This window comes from Hylobates moloch, unplaced genomic scaffold, assembly GCF_009828535.3.
Source record: "Hylobates moloch isolate HMO894 unplaced genomic scaffold, HMol_V3 SCAFFOLD_14, whole genome shotgun sequence".
NCBI lineage: Eukaryota > Metazoa > Chordata > Mammalia > Primates > Hylobatidae > Hylobates > Hylobates moloch.
The window spans coordinates 14,170,112-14,190,201 of NW_026652289.1; the positions used below are offsets into that span (position 1 = coordinate 14,170,112).

The 20,090-nt window shown below is 47.3% G+C and overlaps 1 protein-coding gene across 5 annotated transcripts in view; it reads right to left on the minus strand.

The window, feature by feature from the left end:
* HUNK (hormonally up-regulated Neu-associated kinase) overlaps positions 1-20,090 on the minus strand; it is a 136,106-nt gene that overhangs the window by 71,524 nt on the left and 44,492 nt on the right. For all 5 annotated transcript variants that reach the window (XM_058427381.1, XM_058427382.1, XM_058427383.1 and 2 more), the window contains one exon: positions 3,637-3,929. In XM_058427381.1, coding sequence (XP_058283364.1) covers positions 3,637-3,842 — 206 coding nt within the window. In that variant the 5' untranslated portion in view covers positions 3,843-3,929. The remainder of the gene's footprint in view (positions 1-3,636; positions 3,930-20,090) is intronic.

Below are 20,090 nucleotides of genomic sequence, written 5' to 3' on the forward strand. Positions count from 1 at the left end.
TCACCTATGTCCGTGTGCGGTGACACACATTAACATGATTTTTAGAGGGAAAAGTGAAAAAAATCTTCCTAAATCGTCCCTGTATTTCCAATCTTCTCTAACTTTAAAAGATCTGAGCCCTTGCCATTATTGGATTATAAATATATTCCTGAGGAGAGAGAGGCAAAAGTAGAAAAAGCTGGAGATCAGAGAAAGAAAAAGTATACCGTCTTTGCTCTCAAAACATTATTAAATTCATTGCTTTGACATTCTGACAGTAATTGCGCTGAGAGGGATTGGATTTTGTTAAAATTACTTTAAAAGGGCTGTTGAGAATTGCCTGCAGGAGAGGCCAGTGTACAAGGCGCAGCTTCCACTTGGTTTTCTTTGTTGTTCTCGCAATCCTGAGAAGCTCAGTGCTCATCTTCTTTTTGACAGCACAAAAAAACCCTTGGAAAAAACACCCCGAGAACCACAAAAAGCTCTGCCGCTCGCAGTCCCTGGTTCTATTTTCCACTGTGACCTGCGGAGTTGGTAATCCAAGCTGATTCACTTGTGAGGTTTCTGCCTTTGTCATCTTAATAAACAAAGACAGAGCCAGGCACACTTACGACTATCATTTTCCTAATAATGGCAGCGCTATGACACCTCAGGCTACCCAAGGGTATTGTTGGGAAGAGCCAAAAATAGCATGATTCACTTACCATTTCTGAACGTTCTCTTCGTTGCTAATCTAAGCCCAAAGAGTTCTAATGAAGGGTGATCTCATGACGACATGCATGACTAAGAATACGTATGTGAAGAGGTGCTCTCACCTCAGTGAGGCGGAAATGATTGGCCTGAATGGTGCCTACCCAAGGCTGGCTCTAGAAAAGGCCTGGACAATGGTCCTCCCCTGGGTTTAGACATGAGAGGGCAGAGCATCCCACGGCACCAATCCCATTAGTAAGGAGACAGCTCTCTCCACCTTGGAAGTCTAAGTTCTATTACGCAAAGGCTGGAGCTGCTTTCATCACTGATCAGAAAATAAATGGCTTTCATGGCTGGACACGGTGGCTCACACCTGTAATCCCAGGACTGGGGGTGTGGCAGAGGAGGGTGGATCATTTGAGGTCAGGAGTTTGAGACCAGCCTGAGCAACAACATGGCGAAACCCCATCTCTACTAAAAATACAAAAAACAGATGGGCTTGGTGGCATGTGCCTATAATAGCCCAGCTACTCAGGAGGCTGAGGCAGGAGAATCTCTTGAACCCGGGAGGTGGAAACTGCAGTGAGCCGAGATTGCGCCACTGCACTCCAGCCTGGGCAACAGAGCGAGACTCCATCGAAAGAAAGAAAAGAAAGAAAAGAAAGGAAAGAAAGAAAGAGAGAGAGAGAGAGAGAAAGAAAGAAAGAAAGAAAGAAAGAAAGAAAGAAAGAAAGAAAGAAAGAAAGAAAGAAAGAAAGAAGAAAGAAAGGCAGGCTTTCAAACAGATAGAGCTAGATTATCATTATGAAAATTAAAATTAGATTTATCATTAAATGTCGAATTTTTTTTAAATACGTGTTTCCTCAAAAGGATAAAGAAAGCTGACATATGACCCAGCAATTCCACTCCTAAGAGTGGAGTTTTCTGAGAAGTGAAAACAGTGCTCATACCAGTATTACCAGCCAAAGTGTGAGAACAACTCAGATGGATCAGCCAACTGTGGTATATGCATACATGGGGTATTATGCAGTCATAAAAAGGAAGGAGACACTGACACATGCTATAACTTAGACAAACCTAAAAAACATAATGTTACATAAAGAAATCAATCACAAAGACCATGTATTATATAATTCCATTTATATGAAATGTCCAGAATAGGCAAATCCATAGATACAGAAAGTAAATTAGTAGTTGCCAGGGCTGAGGGAAGAAGGAAATGGGGAGTGACTGCTAATGGGTAAAGAGTTTCTTTTGGGGGAGTAATAAAAATATTCTAAAATTAGAAGGTAGTGATGGTTGCACAACTCTGTGAATACACTAAAAAACACTAGATTATACACTTTTAAATGGTGAATTTTATAGTGCATAAATTTATTGATTTAAAAATATTTTAACATACATGTGCACACGTGTGTGCATGTTTGTATATATACACACACATAAATATATCATGCCTCAATCTTGCTTTTTAAAATAAGCACCAATTAAAAATGATTTCTAGGCCTGGCGCGGTGGCTTATGCCTGTAATCCCAACACTTTGGGAGGCCGAGGAGGGTGGATCACCTGAGGTCAGGAGTTCGAGACCAGCCTGACCAACATGGAGAAACCCCGTCTCTACTAAAAATACAAAATTAGCCGGGCATGGTGGCACACGCCTGTAATCCCAGCTACTAGGAAGGGTGATGCAGGAGAATCACTTGAACTTGGGAAGTGGAGGTTGCAGTGAGCCAAGATTGCACCACTGCACTCCAGCCTGGGTGACAACGCAAGACTCAGTCTCAAAAAAAAAAAAAGATTTCTGGTTGTTCTCAATAACGCAGAGTAATTATTGATCATAATTCCACAAAGGAAGAACCATGCATTTATTGATGAAGTCAACACTCCCGTGGAGGAAAAGAGGGAGCTTTTATTTCTTTAAATTCATTGGATTTTATTTTCACACAGTACTAAAAGCAGGCACCCACCACCAATGGCAACATTGCTAAGAACGCTGTTTCCATTCACTTTCTTTGTAGAGCCCCTGCCTAGGAAACAACAAGCTATTAAAAACAAGCTTGATTTTCCTAACTATTTGCAAGACTGGTTTGGTTTGTGGAAAACACTCCTTGATTTCAAGGGCAAGTTCAAAATTCGAATGGTGATTCAATTTCATTGAATAAAACAGCTATTGAGTGGCTACTATATGTAAAGCAAAGACAATGAAAGCACCATCATCCCTAGCACTAATCTCATGCCATTTTAACACTGGCTCTTTCAGGCACCTAAACAACTGGTCTCATGACTACGCAAACAAGAAGAAAAGCAGCTAACACTTACCTGATACCTACTAGGTACAAAACACTGTCCCAAGCTCTTCCCATATATTAACTCATTGACCCTTACTCCAACTGAGAGAGAAGTGTTATTATTATTCCCATTTTACAGATTAAGAGACCGAGGCTCAGAGAGGTTATGTAACTTGCCCAGGGTCACAGAACTGTTACAGGGCAGAGCCAGGTTGCAAGCCCAGTCACTCTGGCTTCAGATTCTACTCTTTTAACCCTCACACTAGCATTAACCCAATTCACAAAACAATTCCATGGAACAAAAATACACAAAAATTCCCAGCCTGGCCAACATGGTAGAAACCCTGTCTCTATTAAAAATACAAAAAAATTAGCTGGGCGTGGTGGCAGGTGCCTGTAATCCCAGCTACTTGGGAGGCTGAGGCAGAAGAATTGCTTGAACCCACGAGGCGGAGGTTGCAGTGAGCCGTGACTGTGTCATTGCACTCCGGCCTGGGCAACAGGAACAAAACTCCGTCTCAAAAAAATAAACAAATAAATAAAATAAAATAAAAATATAGAAAAATCGTAAAACAGGCTGCAATTGCTCAGCCTTTCTCAGAGGCTTAGAAGGTACTATAGCCCAGTGCCACCCACGGAGCACACAGTCAGCGATCACCAGCGTGGCCTGGCCCTTACCTGTGGACCACTCCAGCCCGGTGCAGGTGCTCTACAGCGGAGATGAGCTGCCGGATGTATCTGCGGGCTTCAGACTCCTCCAGCCGCTTCTTCTCATAGATCTTGTGCATCAGGTTGCCCCCAGGGCACAGCTCCATGACCAGGTAGTAGCTGTTTTCCGTCTCTAAAATATCAAGGAGCTGAGTGATATTGGGGTGGCGGATCATCTGCTGGATCTGACCCTCTCGCCGCAGGTTTTTGGTGACATAGGTGTCCTTTTTGGCTCTCTTCTTATCGATGACTTTAATGGCCACCTAAGGAGAAAACAAGAACATGCCTGTTATCAGACATTACAGACAATAGCGATTCCTTGGCTACTCACAGGAACCCAAGAAAAATGCTAGCTATGTCTCTGCAGAGGAGAAACACCTTATCTAAAACAGCATCAACAGAAAATGTATATATACACATTTATATTTATGCATATACCACACACACACACACACACACACACACATAGGTATAACATTAGGAAAAATCAAAAGGTCCAATTATTAAGGAAGACAATGGAATTTACCTAAGAAAACCTGAATGGTTGTCTGGAAGGTGCAGTGCAGGATTAATGTCAAATTTATTTTTCTACAGGATGGGAAGACGAAATAACAATTTCTCTTCCAGCAAAGGGCTTGTCCCAGTCCCGCTCAGGACTCACCATCATCTCCCTCCAGGTCTGAGGACCACCAGCCACTTCAGAAACAGCTAAATCTGCCCCCAATCTTAGTTCCAAGGCATGGTTGGGGGACACTGCCCAAAGATGCAGCACCCCTAGCCTTGCCCTCTCCTCTCTCTGCCCTGCACAGGTCCTCAAGCCTCAGGGTCCACCTCCTTCCCTTGATGAATTGCCTCCTAGGGAAACTTGGCCCCCACTGTCAGGCCCCAACCTTTGTTGTTACTCAGGATCACATTTCTACTACCCCCAGGAAGCTCCTCCTGGGCCATTCCCCCTATAATCAACTTGTCATAAGACGCAGGGTAGGAGGGAGGGAAGAACAGAAGGAAGGGATGGAGGAACAGAGGGAAGGGAAGATTGTCTATTCTACCCAAATCCGCATCTGTCCCCAGTCCTCTTTCCTTTAGGGGAAGTCACCTCTCCATTGTATTCACCCTTTTCCTTCCCTTCCCTTCCCTCCCTCCCTCCCTTCCTTCTTTCCTTCCTTCCTCCCTTCCTTCCTTCTTTCCTTCCTTCCTTCATCCCTCCCTTCCCTCCCTCCTTCCCTCTCTCCCTCCCCTTCCTCTTTCCTTCCTTCCTTTCTTTCTTTTTCTCTCTCTCTTTTTCTCTTTCTTTCTTTCTTGACAGAGTCTCTCTGTTGCCCAGGCTGGAGTACATGGTGCAATCATGGCTCACTGAAGCCTCAAACTCCTGGGCTTAAGTGATCCTCCCACCTCAGCCTCCCAGGAGCTGGGACTATAAGCACACGCCACCACAGCTGGCTAATCTTTTTCTTTTTGTAGAGACAGATCTCCCCATGTGGCCCAGGCTGGTCTTGAACTCCTGGCCTCCAGTGATTCTCCCCGTCAGCCTCCCAAAGCGCTGGTGTCAAAGGCGTGAGTCACCACGCCTGGCTGCCCTGTTCCTTCTTTTGTCTTCACTCCCCTGTCTAATGTGATCAGCCACTGACGTCAACACATGATGTCAATGTCTTCTTCCAGCTGCCTCGCCACCTGTCATTCCTCCCTGTTCCCCTACACCACCCGTCTGGTTCATTCCAACCACTGCCCCAGTGCCCAGACACCCTGTCATGAACTGAGACATGAGCACCCCAGGAACAGCTTCATACACAGCTATGGAGCCTCCGGGTGCAGGATGAAGTCAGTGGACCTTCCATTTCTTGTTATTTCTCTTTTTTATAATTATATTTTGTACCTGTTTCACAATACACTCAATATGCATTATATGCAATATGCCATACACAGAGGTACAAGTACAGAAATAAATAATAAGTAAAAAAATACAGATGAATACATGTTTTCAGTGAGGGGCTCAAATATTATTTTGTGGACATAGTTCATAATAAAGAAAAAAACAGAAGTCTGAGATCTAATGTAGAGTGTGGTGACCAGGGTTAACAATAACGTATTGCACACTTGAAAACTGCTAAGAGGCCGGGCGTAGTGGCTCATGCCTGTAATCCCAACACTTTGGGAGGCCGAGGCGGGTGAATTACTTGAGGTCAGGAGTTCAAGACCAGCCCGGCCAACACGGTGAAACCCTGTCTCTACTAAAAATACAAAAATTAGATGGGTGTGGTGGTGGACGCCTGGAATCCCAGCTACTTGGGAGGCTTAGGGAGGAGAATCACTTGAACCCAGGAGGTAGAGGTTGCAGTGAGCCAAGATTGTGCCATTGCACTCCAGACTGGGCAACAAAAACAAAACTCCATCTCAAAAAAAAAGAAAGAAAACTGCTAAGAGGCCGGGCACGGTGGCTCGTGCCTGTAATCTCAGCACTTTGGGAGGCCAAGGCGGGTGGATCACTTGAAGTCAGGAGTTTGAGACCAGTCTGGCCAACATGGTGAAACCCTGTCTCTACGAAAAATACAAAAATTAGCTGGGCGTGGTGGTGGACACCTGGAATCCCAGCTACTCAGGAGGCTGAGGCAGGAGGCAGGAGAATTGCTTGAACCCAGGAGGTAGAGGTTGCAGTGAGCAGAGATTATGCCATTGTATTCCAGCCTGGGCGACAAGAACAAAACTCCATCTCAAAAAAAAAGAAGAAAGAAAACTGCTAAGAGAGATATTTTTAATGTTCTCAACACACACACAAAAATGATAACCCCGTCAGGTGATGGACACGTCCATGAGCTTGACCGTGGTAACCATTTCACAACGCGCTCACTCATCGAAGCCCCACCCTGCATACTGTAAGCACACGCGGTCATCTGTCAGTTAAACCTCAATAAAGCTGAAGAAAACCTTCAAAAACAAAAAGAAAACAAAAAAGGGAAAAAGTCCAAACTAAAAGCAAACTTTAAATTAAACAAAATAGTGAACGAATCAATAAAAGTCTGGCCACCCCCAGCGTGGACTAAGGCATGGATGTCACCTCTTCCTGAGGCTCCTCCTGGCCTCTTGAATTCATTCTACACTCTGCCTCCAAATCAGAGGGTCTGGAACTCTGATTTCTTGCAGAAGCTCTTGAGGTCTCACTGCTGCCTATGGGAGCACCCAAGCATCTTCTCCATCAGCCCCACCACCACCCGGCCCCAACTCCTCCCAGCTTTCCCTCCGGCATGTCTCGTCACTCCCTGGGACATGCATTCTATCACTCTCCAGGTACTCCAGCCACCCCCTTCCCCCACTCAAGCCCCCAACCCCAGGTCCTTCAGAGGCTAACCTCCCTTCCAGAGAGATTCCCCTGCATCTTCCTTCCCTACGTCCCTACACAACAGCGTCTGCGGTAAGACGTAAGGAAGTCATGACACAGGGACCACACCCCCTGCACGACACACAGCGCTTCATAAACAGCAAGTGACTAATAGTGACTAACCAATGGAATCACCAAAGCAAAGATGGCTGTAAACAGCATAATGTATTATCTCCTCTATAAAGCAGTGTCTCCTTTTTTTTTTTTTTTTTTTTTTGAGATGGAGTCTCTCTCTGTGGCCCAGGCTGGAGTGCAGTGGCACAATCTTGGCTCCCTGCAACCTCTGCCTCCCAGGTTCAAGCAATTCTCCGGCCTCAGCCTCCTGAGTAGCTGGGATTACAGGCACCCTCCACCACACCCAGCTAATTTTTGTGTTTTTAGTAGAGACAGAGTTTGGCCATGTTGGCCAGGCTAGTCTCAAACTCCTGGCCTCAAGTGATCCGCCCACCTCGGCCTCCCAAAGTGCGGGGATTATAGGAATGAGCCACCGTGCCCAGCCCAGTCTCATTTTAATAGGGAGGTTCAGGCCCTTAATCCAAAGATGGGAGTGACAAAGAGTCAATCAGCCCCCAAGGGGACCAGACAGGCTAGAAGAGCCCTGCCGTCCACACCTCACAGCATGGGGCCTGCACTACCCCAAGTCAGCTGGGGCCGATGCCCTCAGCCCACAGGAGGTAAAGTTACACTCTGGCTGTGTCTGGCCCCAAGTAGTTCAAGGGATGCTAAACTAACAGCTTTGTTAACTGTTACCCTCCAAAAACACATAGACACACACATATTTCATATCCATCCTCTTGGGGAGGTGGAGAAAAAGGAATGCTGAAAAATACAATTAGGCATTGTCTTTGCTCCACTCCGTGTTGCAGTATTTAAAAAATTACACCCTCTGGCAATGAAATTCTTAAAAGTACTGTGAACAAACAAGTCTAAAGGCCCAGCAGTAATACAATCTGCCTTTTTAACAGAGTATACTATTATTGTTAAGATACCTTATTGAGCTCTTTAATTGCCTGTACCAGGTTGAATAATGGCCTAATCTCTGGATCGTGTGACTTTATTTGGAAAAAGGGTCTTTGCAGAAGTGATTAAGTGAAGAATTCTGAGATGAGATTAACCTAGATTACCTGGGTAGGCCCTAAATGTCCTCATAAGTGTCCTTATAAAATAGAGAAAGAAGGAGTTTTCACACAAATAAGCAGAGGGGGCAGCCACAGGAGGAAGGAGGCAGACATTGGGGTGAGGAGCCACAAGCCAAGGAATGCTGGCTGCCGCTGGAAACTGGAAGAAGCAGGGAAGGACCCTCCCCTAGAGTCTCTGGAGGGAGCGTGGCCCTGCCAATACTTTTTAAGACTTCTGGCCTCCAGAACTGTGAGATAATCAATTTGTTACTTTAAGCCACAAGAGTAGTAATTCATTATAGCAGCCACAAGAAACAAATAGCTTCCCTGAAAAAATAAGAAAGGAATCTATCTGATGCCCTTTGGGATGCATTTCCAGGCACTGAGAGACCCTCCTTGGCAGTGGGGAATGATGCCACCTTTCACCGGCAGACTCTCTCTCCTCCTCACTCTAGCCCTTCAGTGTAGTCTCAGGAACCTCTGACAATTCCTCGTTGACTCCACCGTCCCCTCTGCTCCCCCACATCCATGAGACCCACAGAGAGCAGAGTCTTCATGAACTGCCTCTCAGGCTCCACTCCCAGGACTGAACCAGCCCATATCAGGGTTTTGCACCTCCACGAGCTATGTCAGAGTAGGACCCTATGAAGCTCCATAATTGGTTAGCAAGTGTCTACACTGCAGACCCCTCTGAACAGAAAGGACAGCCCAGGTGGCTCTTTCCATGAGTCTGGACCTCATTATCACAGCGGTACGATTACAGTCATCCTAACGATTAGTGTTGGTTCCCACATGCCAGGCTTAGGAGTGCACGCTAGGCTCTTCTTTGGGCGGTTCTTCCTGTACCTTCCGACTTCTGTGCAAATGCAGTATTTCCAAGCACTTCTCCCCACTCTCTCACTTCTTGCTCTTTCTGTAGCCCATCCTCCTCCCTTTCCTGAAGGTGAAAGGACAAGGCAATGAGGTGATCTATGGTGCTGGGGAAATACCCCCTGGAAACCCCATCCAGCCCCTCATCCTCATACCACTCGGTCCAGCCCCTCCTCCTCATACCACTCGGTCCAGCCCAGGCCTTGGGCCATCGTACCAAGGCCTTCCGTGAAGCAGGCCCAGTGTGGTGAGTCGAAAAATGGCCTCCCAAAGATAGGCCCACATCCTAATCCCTGGAACCTGAAAATGTCATCTTTAGGGGGATGGGACTCTGCAGACATGATGAAGTTAATGGTCTTGAGATGGGGAGGCTGTCCTGGATTAACTGGGTGAGTCCTAAATGCCATCAAAAGTGTCTTTAAAAGACGAGGGGATCAGATAGACAAGCAGAGAAGAAAGCAAAGTGAAGACGGAAACAAGAGAATAACGTGGCCACAAGCCCAGGAGATGCCAGTAGCCACCAGGGGCTGGGAGAAGCAAAATCCAAGTCTCCCCTTGGGTCTCTGAAGGAAGCATGGCCCTACTGACACCTTGATCTCCAATGAGACTGTTTGGACTTCCAGCCTCCAGACTGTGAGGGAATCACTTTCTGTTGTTTAAAGCCACCAAGTTTGTGGTCATTTGTTACAGCAGCTACAGGAAACTAACACCCCTGATGTGTGCCCTACCATCATCTGAAACCTTGATGCCCAAGTTCTGCCAGTCAAGGGTCCCTCCATGAAAACCCTGAGCCCTTAAGCTACCTCACCTTGGAGAAGGTTTCCTATTAAGCTCCCACTCGATTTTCAAATACCAGCTCATTACCAGCTTGTTTTCATCCACCCCCTGACTTACAAGCTCCACGTTGATAATACTGAAATGGAATGCCGTTCTTGATTACACAAAACCATTTAATCGACTTCATCTATAACAACTGAAATGGGGAAAAAAATGAATGGGAAATTAAGGAAAAGTCAATCAGTGATCAGCAAAGGGAGACATCTAATTCAATTTGACAGTAATCAGAGGTTTGCAGGCAAAACAAAGCTAACACTGACTCTAACTGGGTAAAGCCCAATGCAATAATGGATCTCTAGCTGCAAAATAAACTACTTGAGTCGGGAGAGTTTTACAGAGTGAAATTAAATCTCTGCTATCAAATGGCAGTAAAGTAAGCAAGTTTAGCATGTTCCAGGCAACAGGAGTGATAGCACCACACCAATCAATGGCTCTTACCAACGCTGCAGGTTCCCCGATTCACTTAAGGATGAGGCCCCCAGCCAGTGCTGCCAGGGAACTCCCAGTTCAGTCCAGGGGTGTGTGTGTGTGTGTGTGTGTGTGTGTGTGTGTGTGTGTGTGTGTGTGTGTGTGTGTGTGTGTGTGTGTGTGTGTGTGTGTGTGTGTGTGTGTATGTTTGGAAATGGGAGTTTCAGGAGGGTATCTAAGCCTGGATGTCATCATGAGCACAAGAAAAACAACTTTCTGTCAAAGATCAGTAGAACCGAGGCTCATCAATAGATCCAAGTTGCAAGCCTTTTCAAAAGTTTACAAAGGAATCAGTTTTCCAAAGATTCCCCCCATATTTCCAAGAAGATTAGTAGCAAAGTCCTGCAGTGGTGGAAAATTAGTAGAAAGAGAAGAGCACGGTTCCAATATATGACAGTTGAAAGAGATTATTCATCAACTTCTTTTATTAATTAAGAAACAGCTTGTGCAACATGGTGAAACCTCATCTCACAAAAATTAACCAGGTGTGGTGGCTCGTGCCAGTAGTCCCAGCTGCTCGGGAGGCTGAGGTGAGACGATCGCTTGAGTCCGGGAGTTCCAGGCTGTAGTGATCTATGATCTCACCACTGCACTCAAGCCTAGGCGACAGAGTGAGACCCTGTCTCAGAAAAAGGAAAAACAGAAAGCATTTCTCACAACACGGTAACTCTACCCTCCTCCTTCCCTGCCAAACAAACACCACCAATCAATGATGATAGATAAAATCAGCAAACCACTTTTAAATAAATAGCTAAGCTCATAAGAAAGCAATGGAAATCCCCCAAGGCCAAAAAATCACTAGCAGCAGCTACAGAGACAACGAAATACAAGATGCAGGAGAGACAGAAAGAGAGGAAATATAAGATGCAGGAGAGACAGAAAGAGAAGAAATACAAGATGCAGGAGAGACAGAAAGAGAGGAAATACAAGATGCAGGAGAGACAGAAAGAGAGGAAATACAAGATGCAGGAGAGACAGAAAGAGAGGAAACCCAGCCAGGTGTGGTGGCTCACACCTGTCACCCCAGCACTTTGGGAGGCTGAGGCTGGCGATAACTTGAGGTCAGGAGTTCGAGACCAGCCTGGGCAACATGGTGAAACCCCATCTCTACTAAAAATACAAAAATTAGCTGGGCATGGTGGTGCACACCTGTAGTCCCAGCTACTTGGGAGGCTGAGGCAGGAGAATCACTTGAACCTGGGAGGCAGAGCCTGCAGCGAACCAAGAAAGCTCCATTGCACTCCAGCCTGGGTGACAGAGCAAGACTCCATCTCAAAAAAAAAAAAAGAAAGAAAGAAAGAAAAGAAGAGAAAGAGAGAGGAAACCTTAAGGAAGGAGAGGAAGAGGAGGAAGAGTTTGCCCTGCACGAAAGGGAAGCACTGCTCTCCGCAACACAGGAGGAAGAGGCCATGTGTGTGGATCCCAACCTATCGAGAGAGATCACTTGCTAACTGCCAAGGAATTCATGCTTGACGGCCTTTGTTAGGTATTAGGAGAAAAAAATCCAATGTAGAATTTTACTTAGAATAAGGGAGCACAAAATCACCCAGGCTCAGTAATGCACCCAGTAATGACACACACTTCCATCTACCAATAGGTCCCTAAGATAATATACATAAAGAAAGCACTTAGGGCCGGGCACGGTGGCTCACATCTGTAATCCCAGCACTTTGGGAGGCCGAGGCCGGTGGATCATGAAGCCAGGAGATCAAGACCATCCTAGCTAACACGGTAAAACCCCGTCTCTACTAAAAATACAAAAAATTAGCCGGGCGTGGTGGCGGGCGCCTGTAGTCCCAGGTACTCGGGAGGCTGAGGCAGGTGAATGGCGTGAACCTGGGAGGCGGAGCTTGCAGTGAGCCGAGATCGCGCCACTGCACTCCAGCCTGAGCGACAGAGCAAGACTCCGTCTCAAAAAAAAAAAAAAGAAAGCACTTAGTACAATGTCTGGCACATACGAAATGCTCCTTAAATTGATGCTGTTATTATCATTACCAATTTACTTTCAATGAATCAATCCGTAGACAGGGTGAAAAAGCATTCAAGCTCAGTTCAGCTAAGGAAAACAAAGTGCATTTCCTTGACCGGTGGCTTCAGCATATTAAAAAAGACGGCTGAACTCTATCTCAGTGTTTTGAACTCTCTGGAATAGAGTCGCTTTTAAATCCCAAGTCAGTGACTTCCTATCAGGCGAGTCTCTCATCTTCTTTAAATATTGACTTGGCTGAGACTGTCAACATAGGATCAGAGTTAACAGGATTTTAAATTCATCCCTTCCTCCTGTATCACCCTTCACTGCCTTTAAAATTCATTACTCTGAAACACATCAAGTATTGATGTATCCAATCTCCAAAATGAGAAGTCAGATGTAAAATGGATCTTCTGTACGACTGAGAGGAAGGAAAAAAAAATACTGATCAAAGAGACTCCTCTTTAATATCGCAGAAACATACATATGTGTTTTACACATTACACAATGTGCTGTATTTTAGAAAGTTCATAGCCTTTCCTTAATCAAAGCACTTTTACACCACGTTTTAAATAATCAAAACGCACAGGGAATGGGAAGCCCTGATCAACTGAGTTTTCTTTTCACATGGAAATTATCCCCAAAAAAGCTTTCTTCCCAGAACACTTTGGTTTCTTAATGAATACTGTATACTAAACTCAAATGAATCTTTCCTTCTTCAACAAACATTTATTAAACACCTAAAATATACCTGCCAGGGTTCTAGGTATAAGTGTATGCAGGTTGAACATCTCTAATCTCTAACCTGAAAACCGAAAATCCAACATGTTCCAAAATCTGAAACTTGTTCAGCATCAACACGACACCTATAGAAAATGCTCACTGGAGTATTTGGAATTAAGGGTGCTCCATTGGGTACAAAGCAAAAAAAAAAAAAAAAAAAAAAAATCCCAAATCTAAAACACTTCTGGTCCCAAGCAGATAAGGGATAATTAACCTGTACTATAAAAGAGTCCTGGATCTTTAGGTCCATTTGTCGGGGAGGGGAGGATAATTCAGATTTATTTTAGTGGTTCAAGATTGCCATCTGCAATAGACTGAATCGCGTATGTTGAAGCCCTAACCCCCAACGTGACTGTATTTGAAGAGAGATACTTTAAAGAGGTTATTAACGTTAAATGAGGTCATTAGAATGGGGCTCTCATCCAATAGGACTGATGTCCTTATAAGAAGGGGAAGAGACACCAGAACTCTCTCTGTCTCTGAGCCTGCACAGAAAGGTCATGTGAGGACACAGAGAGAAGGCAGTCATCTAGAAGCCAAGGGGAGGGTCTTGGGAGAAACCAACCCCACTGGCACCTTGATCTCGGAATTCCAGACTCCAGGACTGTGAAACATGAATTTCTGTTGTTTTAAGCCTCCTACTCCATGGTATTTTGTTGTGGCAGCCTGAGCAGGCTAACAGACCATCTGAGCATCCTACAATTCTACGGGATTCCCTGCAGAAGAGTAAAACTGTAAGAACAAAGGGAAGCATTCATTCACTGCGGGCTAGGGCCAGGTCTTTTTTTTTTTTTTTTTTTTTTTTTGAGACAGAGTTTCACTCTTGTTGCCCAGGTTGGAGGGCAATGGCGAGATCTCAGCTCACTGCAACCTCCGCCTCCTGGGTTCAAGTGATTCTCCTGCCTCAGCCTTCCGAGTAGCTGGGATTACAGGTATGAACCACCATGCCCGACTAATTTTGTATTTTTAGTAGAGACAGGGTTTCTCCATGTTGGTCAGGCTGGTCTTGAACTCCTGACCACAGGTGATCCGCCCGCCTTGGCCTCCCAAAGTGCTAGGATTACAGGCATGAGCCACCACGCCCAGCCTAGGGCCAGGTCTTACCGTTCCTCTTCCACTCTCCTCCTGTGTTCCCCAGTCCGGGGACGTCATAGCAACAGCAGCTGGGCACACAGGCTCTGAAGCTGCAAACCCTGGCTCTGAGAGCATTCCTCAGAGTCCTCAATAAGTGGTGGTCAGTAGGCTCTGCATGTTTGGTTCAGAGGAGTGGGTAGACACGGAAGCGCAGACAGCCCCTGCCCCGGACTGCCACTCCCACCACTCCCTGTGACTGCCTCACCAAGGTCCCCGGTACCCGGAGGCTACTCTCCCTGCTGACCTCTCACACTCTCCTTGCCCTCCCAGGTCCCACACCTCCTGCTTCTCCCCCTGTAGCCTCCCTGAGGTTCTGTCCCAGGCCTTCCTCTGCTGGGGAGGCACGCGTCCACCCCTCCACTTCCAGCACGCTCATGACTGTCCATCTGCCCATGATTGCCAAGCCTGTCCTGCTCACACCTCTTCCTGAGCTCTGATGTGCCTCTGGCCATCTCCACCTGGATAATCTGTGGGCCTCCGAGCCTGTCACCTCCCCCTGCCCCAACTCCTCTGTGGGGCTCCCAGCTCAGCCTACAGCACCACCATCCACAGGTGGCCCCACTGTAACATCCTCCTCCAGCCACCCTGCCCCTATTCCCACACCTCATTCATCACCAAGAGTCTGTCACCTCCACCTTGGACAATCTCCCTCCCCTTCCCCTTCCTTCCCGTACTCCCCTACTGCAGCCCCACCATCATCCCTCTGGCAGAGTTGGGCCTCCCTGCTAATCTCTCTGCCTCCTGTCTCCCACCCCCACCCAGCCCGGCCTGGTATTCCCTCCCACACACTCTTGGCCAGGTCAACCCCAATTCCCACCCACCACTGGCCTCAGGTTACAGTTTGCTTCCCCATCCAACTGGCTGGGGTCACTCTGGGCCTCCCCAGCTGTCACATCCATCACACATACACTTAGCTGATATGATATCCTCCACTGTACTTTCCACGAAAGTAGGAATGGTGTCTGACCTCCCAGCACCCTAGCACAGTGCTGGGCTCATGGGAGCAAGGGAAAGAGGGAATCAATGAATAAATGAATGCATGTGTGGAAAATCCCACCAGGGCACTACAGGAGGTCAGTGTAAGTTCTTGGTCATCTCTACTACCGCCTTGGGAAGTCCCACGACTTCAGCCCTCAGATTTCCCAATTACAATGTAGGCAGACCAGTGCCTTCCCTTCAAACATTAAAGTCATTTAAATCAAATGTGAGTGCTATCTGTGGACACCGTTTCAGCTTGTGTGCGATCGTGATGCAGAGAGTCCACAGACCTCTGTGTGAGAAATGTCCCCCAGGCAGACGGCTTGAGGCCTGGAGTTCCAAACCAGCCTGGGCCACACGGTGAAACTTCGTCTCTACCAAACAAATACAAAAACTTAGCCAGGCGTGGTGGTGCAGGCCTGTGTTCCCAGCTCCTTGAGAGGCTGACGTGGGAAAAGGGCTTAACCCTGGGAGGTTGACGCTGCAGCGAGCCGTGATCACACCACTGCACTTCAGCCTGGGAGACAGAGTGAGGCCCTATCTCAAACAAAAAAAGAGAAATGTCCCCTTCTCAGAGAGGCTTCCCCAACCAGCCTAATTACAACTCTACCCCTCTCCTCCCCCGACCGAGGCACTCACAATCTCCTAGCCCTATTTTCCCCCGTAACTCACTAGGCTACAATAGGTTTTCCTTCGTCACCATAAGAAATTCTCCCATCTCCAGACCCCTGCTGGGATCAGCCCTTTTGGCTCCTTCTCACCCTTTTTCAAGGCCAGGCCCATTCTTTTCCTAGAACACTTCCAGAACCCCTTCCAGGCACCAAACCCTCGGTCATTTCAAAAATGACTGAACCTGGTGTGTCCAGTGTCCAGCACAGTGTCAGGAACCCGGAAGGAGCTCCATCAGCATGCCCTGGATAACAACAGGGCCAGCATGGACCTGGAAAGAAGATGGGGAGAGAGGGATGGGGGGGCGGGGGGAAAGACAGATGCATGGCCATGGCCAGCCCCAATCCCAGGTGTGCCTTCCAGATTCCAATTTGGGGTGGACAGCAGCCGTACAACTGACGCCGAATGCCAATGCTAGAAAGTAGGTATGAGGAGACCGAGCAGCTCTGGGAAAGTCCCAACAGAAACAGAAATTTAGGATCCGCGCTGAGCCCAAGGCAGTGGACTATCATCCCTGCTTGCCATCCAGCCTTCCCTGCTGCAGAAAATGGTTTCTCACTTCCTAAAAGTGTGACTAAGAATTGGGGACAGGACATGCGGAGAAGGGGTGCTGGGGACACCTCACAGGGGCAGCATTACAGCAGGCGATCTATGACAGGAGGACCCTCATTCTTCACCACCAGCCCCCACGTGTCCCCCTAAAATTCCTGACATGCCAACGTCTAATTCTGGGTGGTCCCCTTGGTGGGCACCCCATCTCTCTCCCAAACTTGTCTGAGCTGTCACCTTCTCCAGATCAGCTAATCTAAAGGGGCAGGAAGGCTCCCCAAAAGTGAGGGCCATGGAAACACACCCAGGCTCCACATGGCTCCCAAAGGAAAGAATCCACGTCATGAGGATGCCTGCGCCACTCCCATCAGGCAGCCCACGGCTCCCGCGGCTTGACCTGCCTCCTCATTGTTCCTCAGCAGCAGAAACAGGGGTGTTTGTTCTCTCCTGGGGACCTTGGCCACATAGCACTCCCTCAGTCTCTAAGATCCTGCCGAAATGTCAGCTCTTAGAGAAGCTTCCCTGACTCACCCACTTATAACCACATCATCTGGAGCTCACAACCCCTGTGCCCCGAGGCTATTTGTTCCGTAGCACTTATCACCTCTGAAGTCCCACAGAACTGAGTGAGCATGGAATCTGCCTGACGCTTAGAAGCCCCAGAAGGGAAGAGATGGTCCCTCACTGACATGCTTACCACATCCAGAACAGCCCCCGCACACAGGCGGCACTCAATGAGTATTTCTTGAATGAATGAATCCACGTGCAGTTGGAAGAAGAAGAAGCTATTAACTATTTCAGAACCTGTTATGGGCTAAGTCGTGTCCGCCCCCAAAATTCCAGCCCCAGTGTGATTGTACAGTTGACCCTCCATGGGTTCCAACCTCAGATCAGAAATGTTGGGGAAAATAATTCACAAAGTTCCAATAGGCAAAACTTGAATTTGCCTCATGCCAAGTGCTAAGTTGAATCCACGTGAATGAAGTGATGTGTAGGCATTGCATGAGGTATTCTAAGTAAGGTGGGGATGATTTAAAATATACAGGAGGATAGGCATAGGATATATGCAAATACGACACTATTTGTTATCAGGAACTTGAGCATCCTTGAATTCTGGTATCAGAAGGAGATCCTGCCCAGCACTTTGGGAGGCCGAGGCGAGCGGATCACCTGAGGTTGGGAGTTCGAGACCAGCCTGGCCAACATGGCAAAACCCCATTTCTACTAAAAATATAAAAATTAGTCAGACATGGTGGCGCATGCCTGTAATCCTAGCTACTCGGGAGGCTGAGGCACGAGAATCACTTGAACCCCAGAGGCAGAAGTTGTGGTGAGCTGAGATCGCGCCACTGTACTCCAACCTGAGTGACTGAGTGAGACTCGGTCTCAAAAAAAAAAAAGGATATCCTGAAACCAACCCCTGCAGATACAGAAAGATGGCTGTATTTGGAAACAGGGCCTTTAAAAAGGGAAATAAGGTTAAATGAGGACATGAGGGTGATGCCCTAATCCAACAGGACTGGTGTCTTGATACGGAGAGAGAGAGAGACACCAGGGATGACAGCACAGAGGATGTCTGTGTGAAGACACAGTGGGAAGGCAGCCTTCAGACAGCCAAGGAGAGGAGGCTTCAGGAGAAACCAAACCTACTGACCCCTTGATCTCAGGCTTCCAGCCTGCAGAACTCAGAGAAAATCAATGTCTGTTGTTGAAGGCCCCCCAGGTCTGTGTTATTTACTGTACTAGCCCCAGCAAACCAAAGCAGAACCTTTATGAAACCTTTATGATGGTTATTAGTAATAACAGAATGGCTCGCTTTGTAAATCTCATCATAAAAATTCAAACCTGGTTGACAGCACTGGAGGAAATGATTTGGGCAGGGTGGGCAAAGGGAAAGCCCCCAGAGCAATGAAGGAAATGACGAGAGCCTGAGGGTTCCCGGCTCCGGCCCAAGCCTGAATTCCGCAGAAAAGGGCTGAAAACTGTGGTGATTAGTATGACCCAGTGGGGAGTTTTGAAAATAAATTGGTTTCACATCGTCTTCCAAAGAAACGATGTGTGTAAATGCATCCGAGTGGAACGTGCTCCTGTGTGGATGATACTTATTTAACAGCAGAAAATATCCTTTGCTGGCTTTATAATTAATTTCAGTGTTGCTCCGATTCGCAGAGAAACCATGCTAGACAGCAAACACACACATCCCTGTCTTTTACAGGGGCCCATTAATTGCTGCTATTTATGTAGCAGCGCTCAACTGCCTCTGACCCCTGGCTCCCCGCTGGCCACCCTCCTGCTGCTGAGCTAAAATTCGCCTTTTTGTAAATGAGGGAAAAAGTTTCCTTCCCCAGTTTAAACAAAAAAGCTCATTAGGACTGATCTTGGCGATGCTAACAGAACCAGGTGCTGGGCAAAGGCAAAAAGCAAGCCTCTAAGGACAAAACAATGTCAGCTCCCAACGCAGGGCTGGGAAACGCTCCCACGCCCACCCAGGGGCGTTCTGAAGCCACTTTCCCGGGGATCCTCTGCGCCCGGGCTCCAGCCCCAATTCAGTAAGCAGATCACCCTGGAAACGTATCCTGCTGGTGAGAAACTAGAAACTGGTTCCTGCAAGAGAGGAATGCAAAACGGAGAATTTTGAGATAGCAAAGGTAGAATGGCTGGGCTGTACAGACAACCGGGGGGCTTGTGCAATTGCTGGAATTCTTATCAGAAGGCTGCTACTTAGTTAAAATACGTGTTCTTCCTTTGTCCAAGATGCATTTATTATCCACAAGGATAAAATTAACCCTCAGTCCCTCCGGAGTGCTGCCCACTTGCAGTGCACAAAACTCAGGAATCTTAAGGGGAGATGAGTATTGTTAAAACAGGTAATGCTAGCATCCTGTCTCTATGGTTTGGAAAACAGCCAAAAGGGCCCAGTTTACAAGTTTTTTGAGACCATGTGTGATTCATCTTGGTATGCCCCAAGATGTTTGACCCCTGAAATACAATTGATAAATATATTGGCAAAAAAAATCCTGAACACCCAATGGTCTTAAATCCTCAGAAACTCCCATTCCCCAGTAGCCCTGTCTGTTCCCAGTCTCTTCCAACTCTGCCCCATTTTTAATCATCCAGAGTGTAACTCCACAACAACAGAGAGGAAGCCTCAAATGACATAATCTAAAAGCAAACAGATCCACGGGATCCAAAAAACAATGGGCTGGTTATGCAGGACCACCCCTCGCCAGCCATGACAGGGAACTTGCTGAGAATCCCAGCTGGACAACCTGACGTGGTGGGCAGCCTGCACCCCACTCTCCCTCCCTGCCTTTCAAAAGTCACATATTCACAACCGTTCCTCCTTGCTGAGGCCTGCCTTCTCCCCACCTGTTGCCCGACCGGTTCATCCCCTTTCCCCTTGCCCCTCCCCACGATGGACTGCCAAGTCTCCTCCGAAAGGTTCCTTCCTGGCCACCCCGCCTGCTCTGGCCAGCCTCCTGACAGGCCCGTAGCTCTCCTCCACCCTCCCGGCTTTCAGCCCTTTCTCGCACTGGGGCCCCAGAGTCTTCTTTCTAAGGACAGTACAGTCATCGTCTAAATAAAGTCCAGATTCCTCAATGAGATATTGAAAGTCCTTCATGATCTGCTGCCAGCACGCCCCCCACTCCCACCCACACCTCCCTCTCCACTTTTT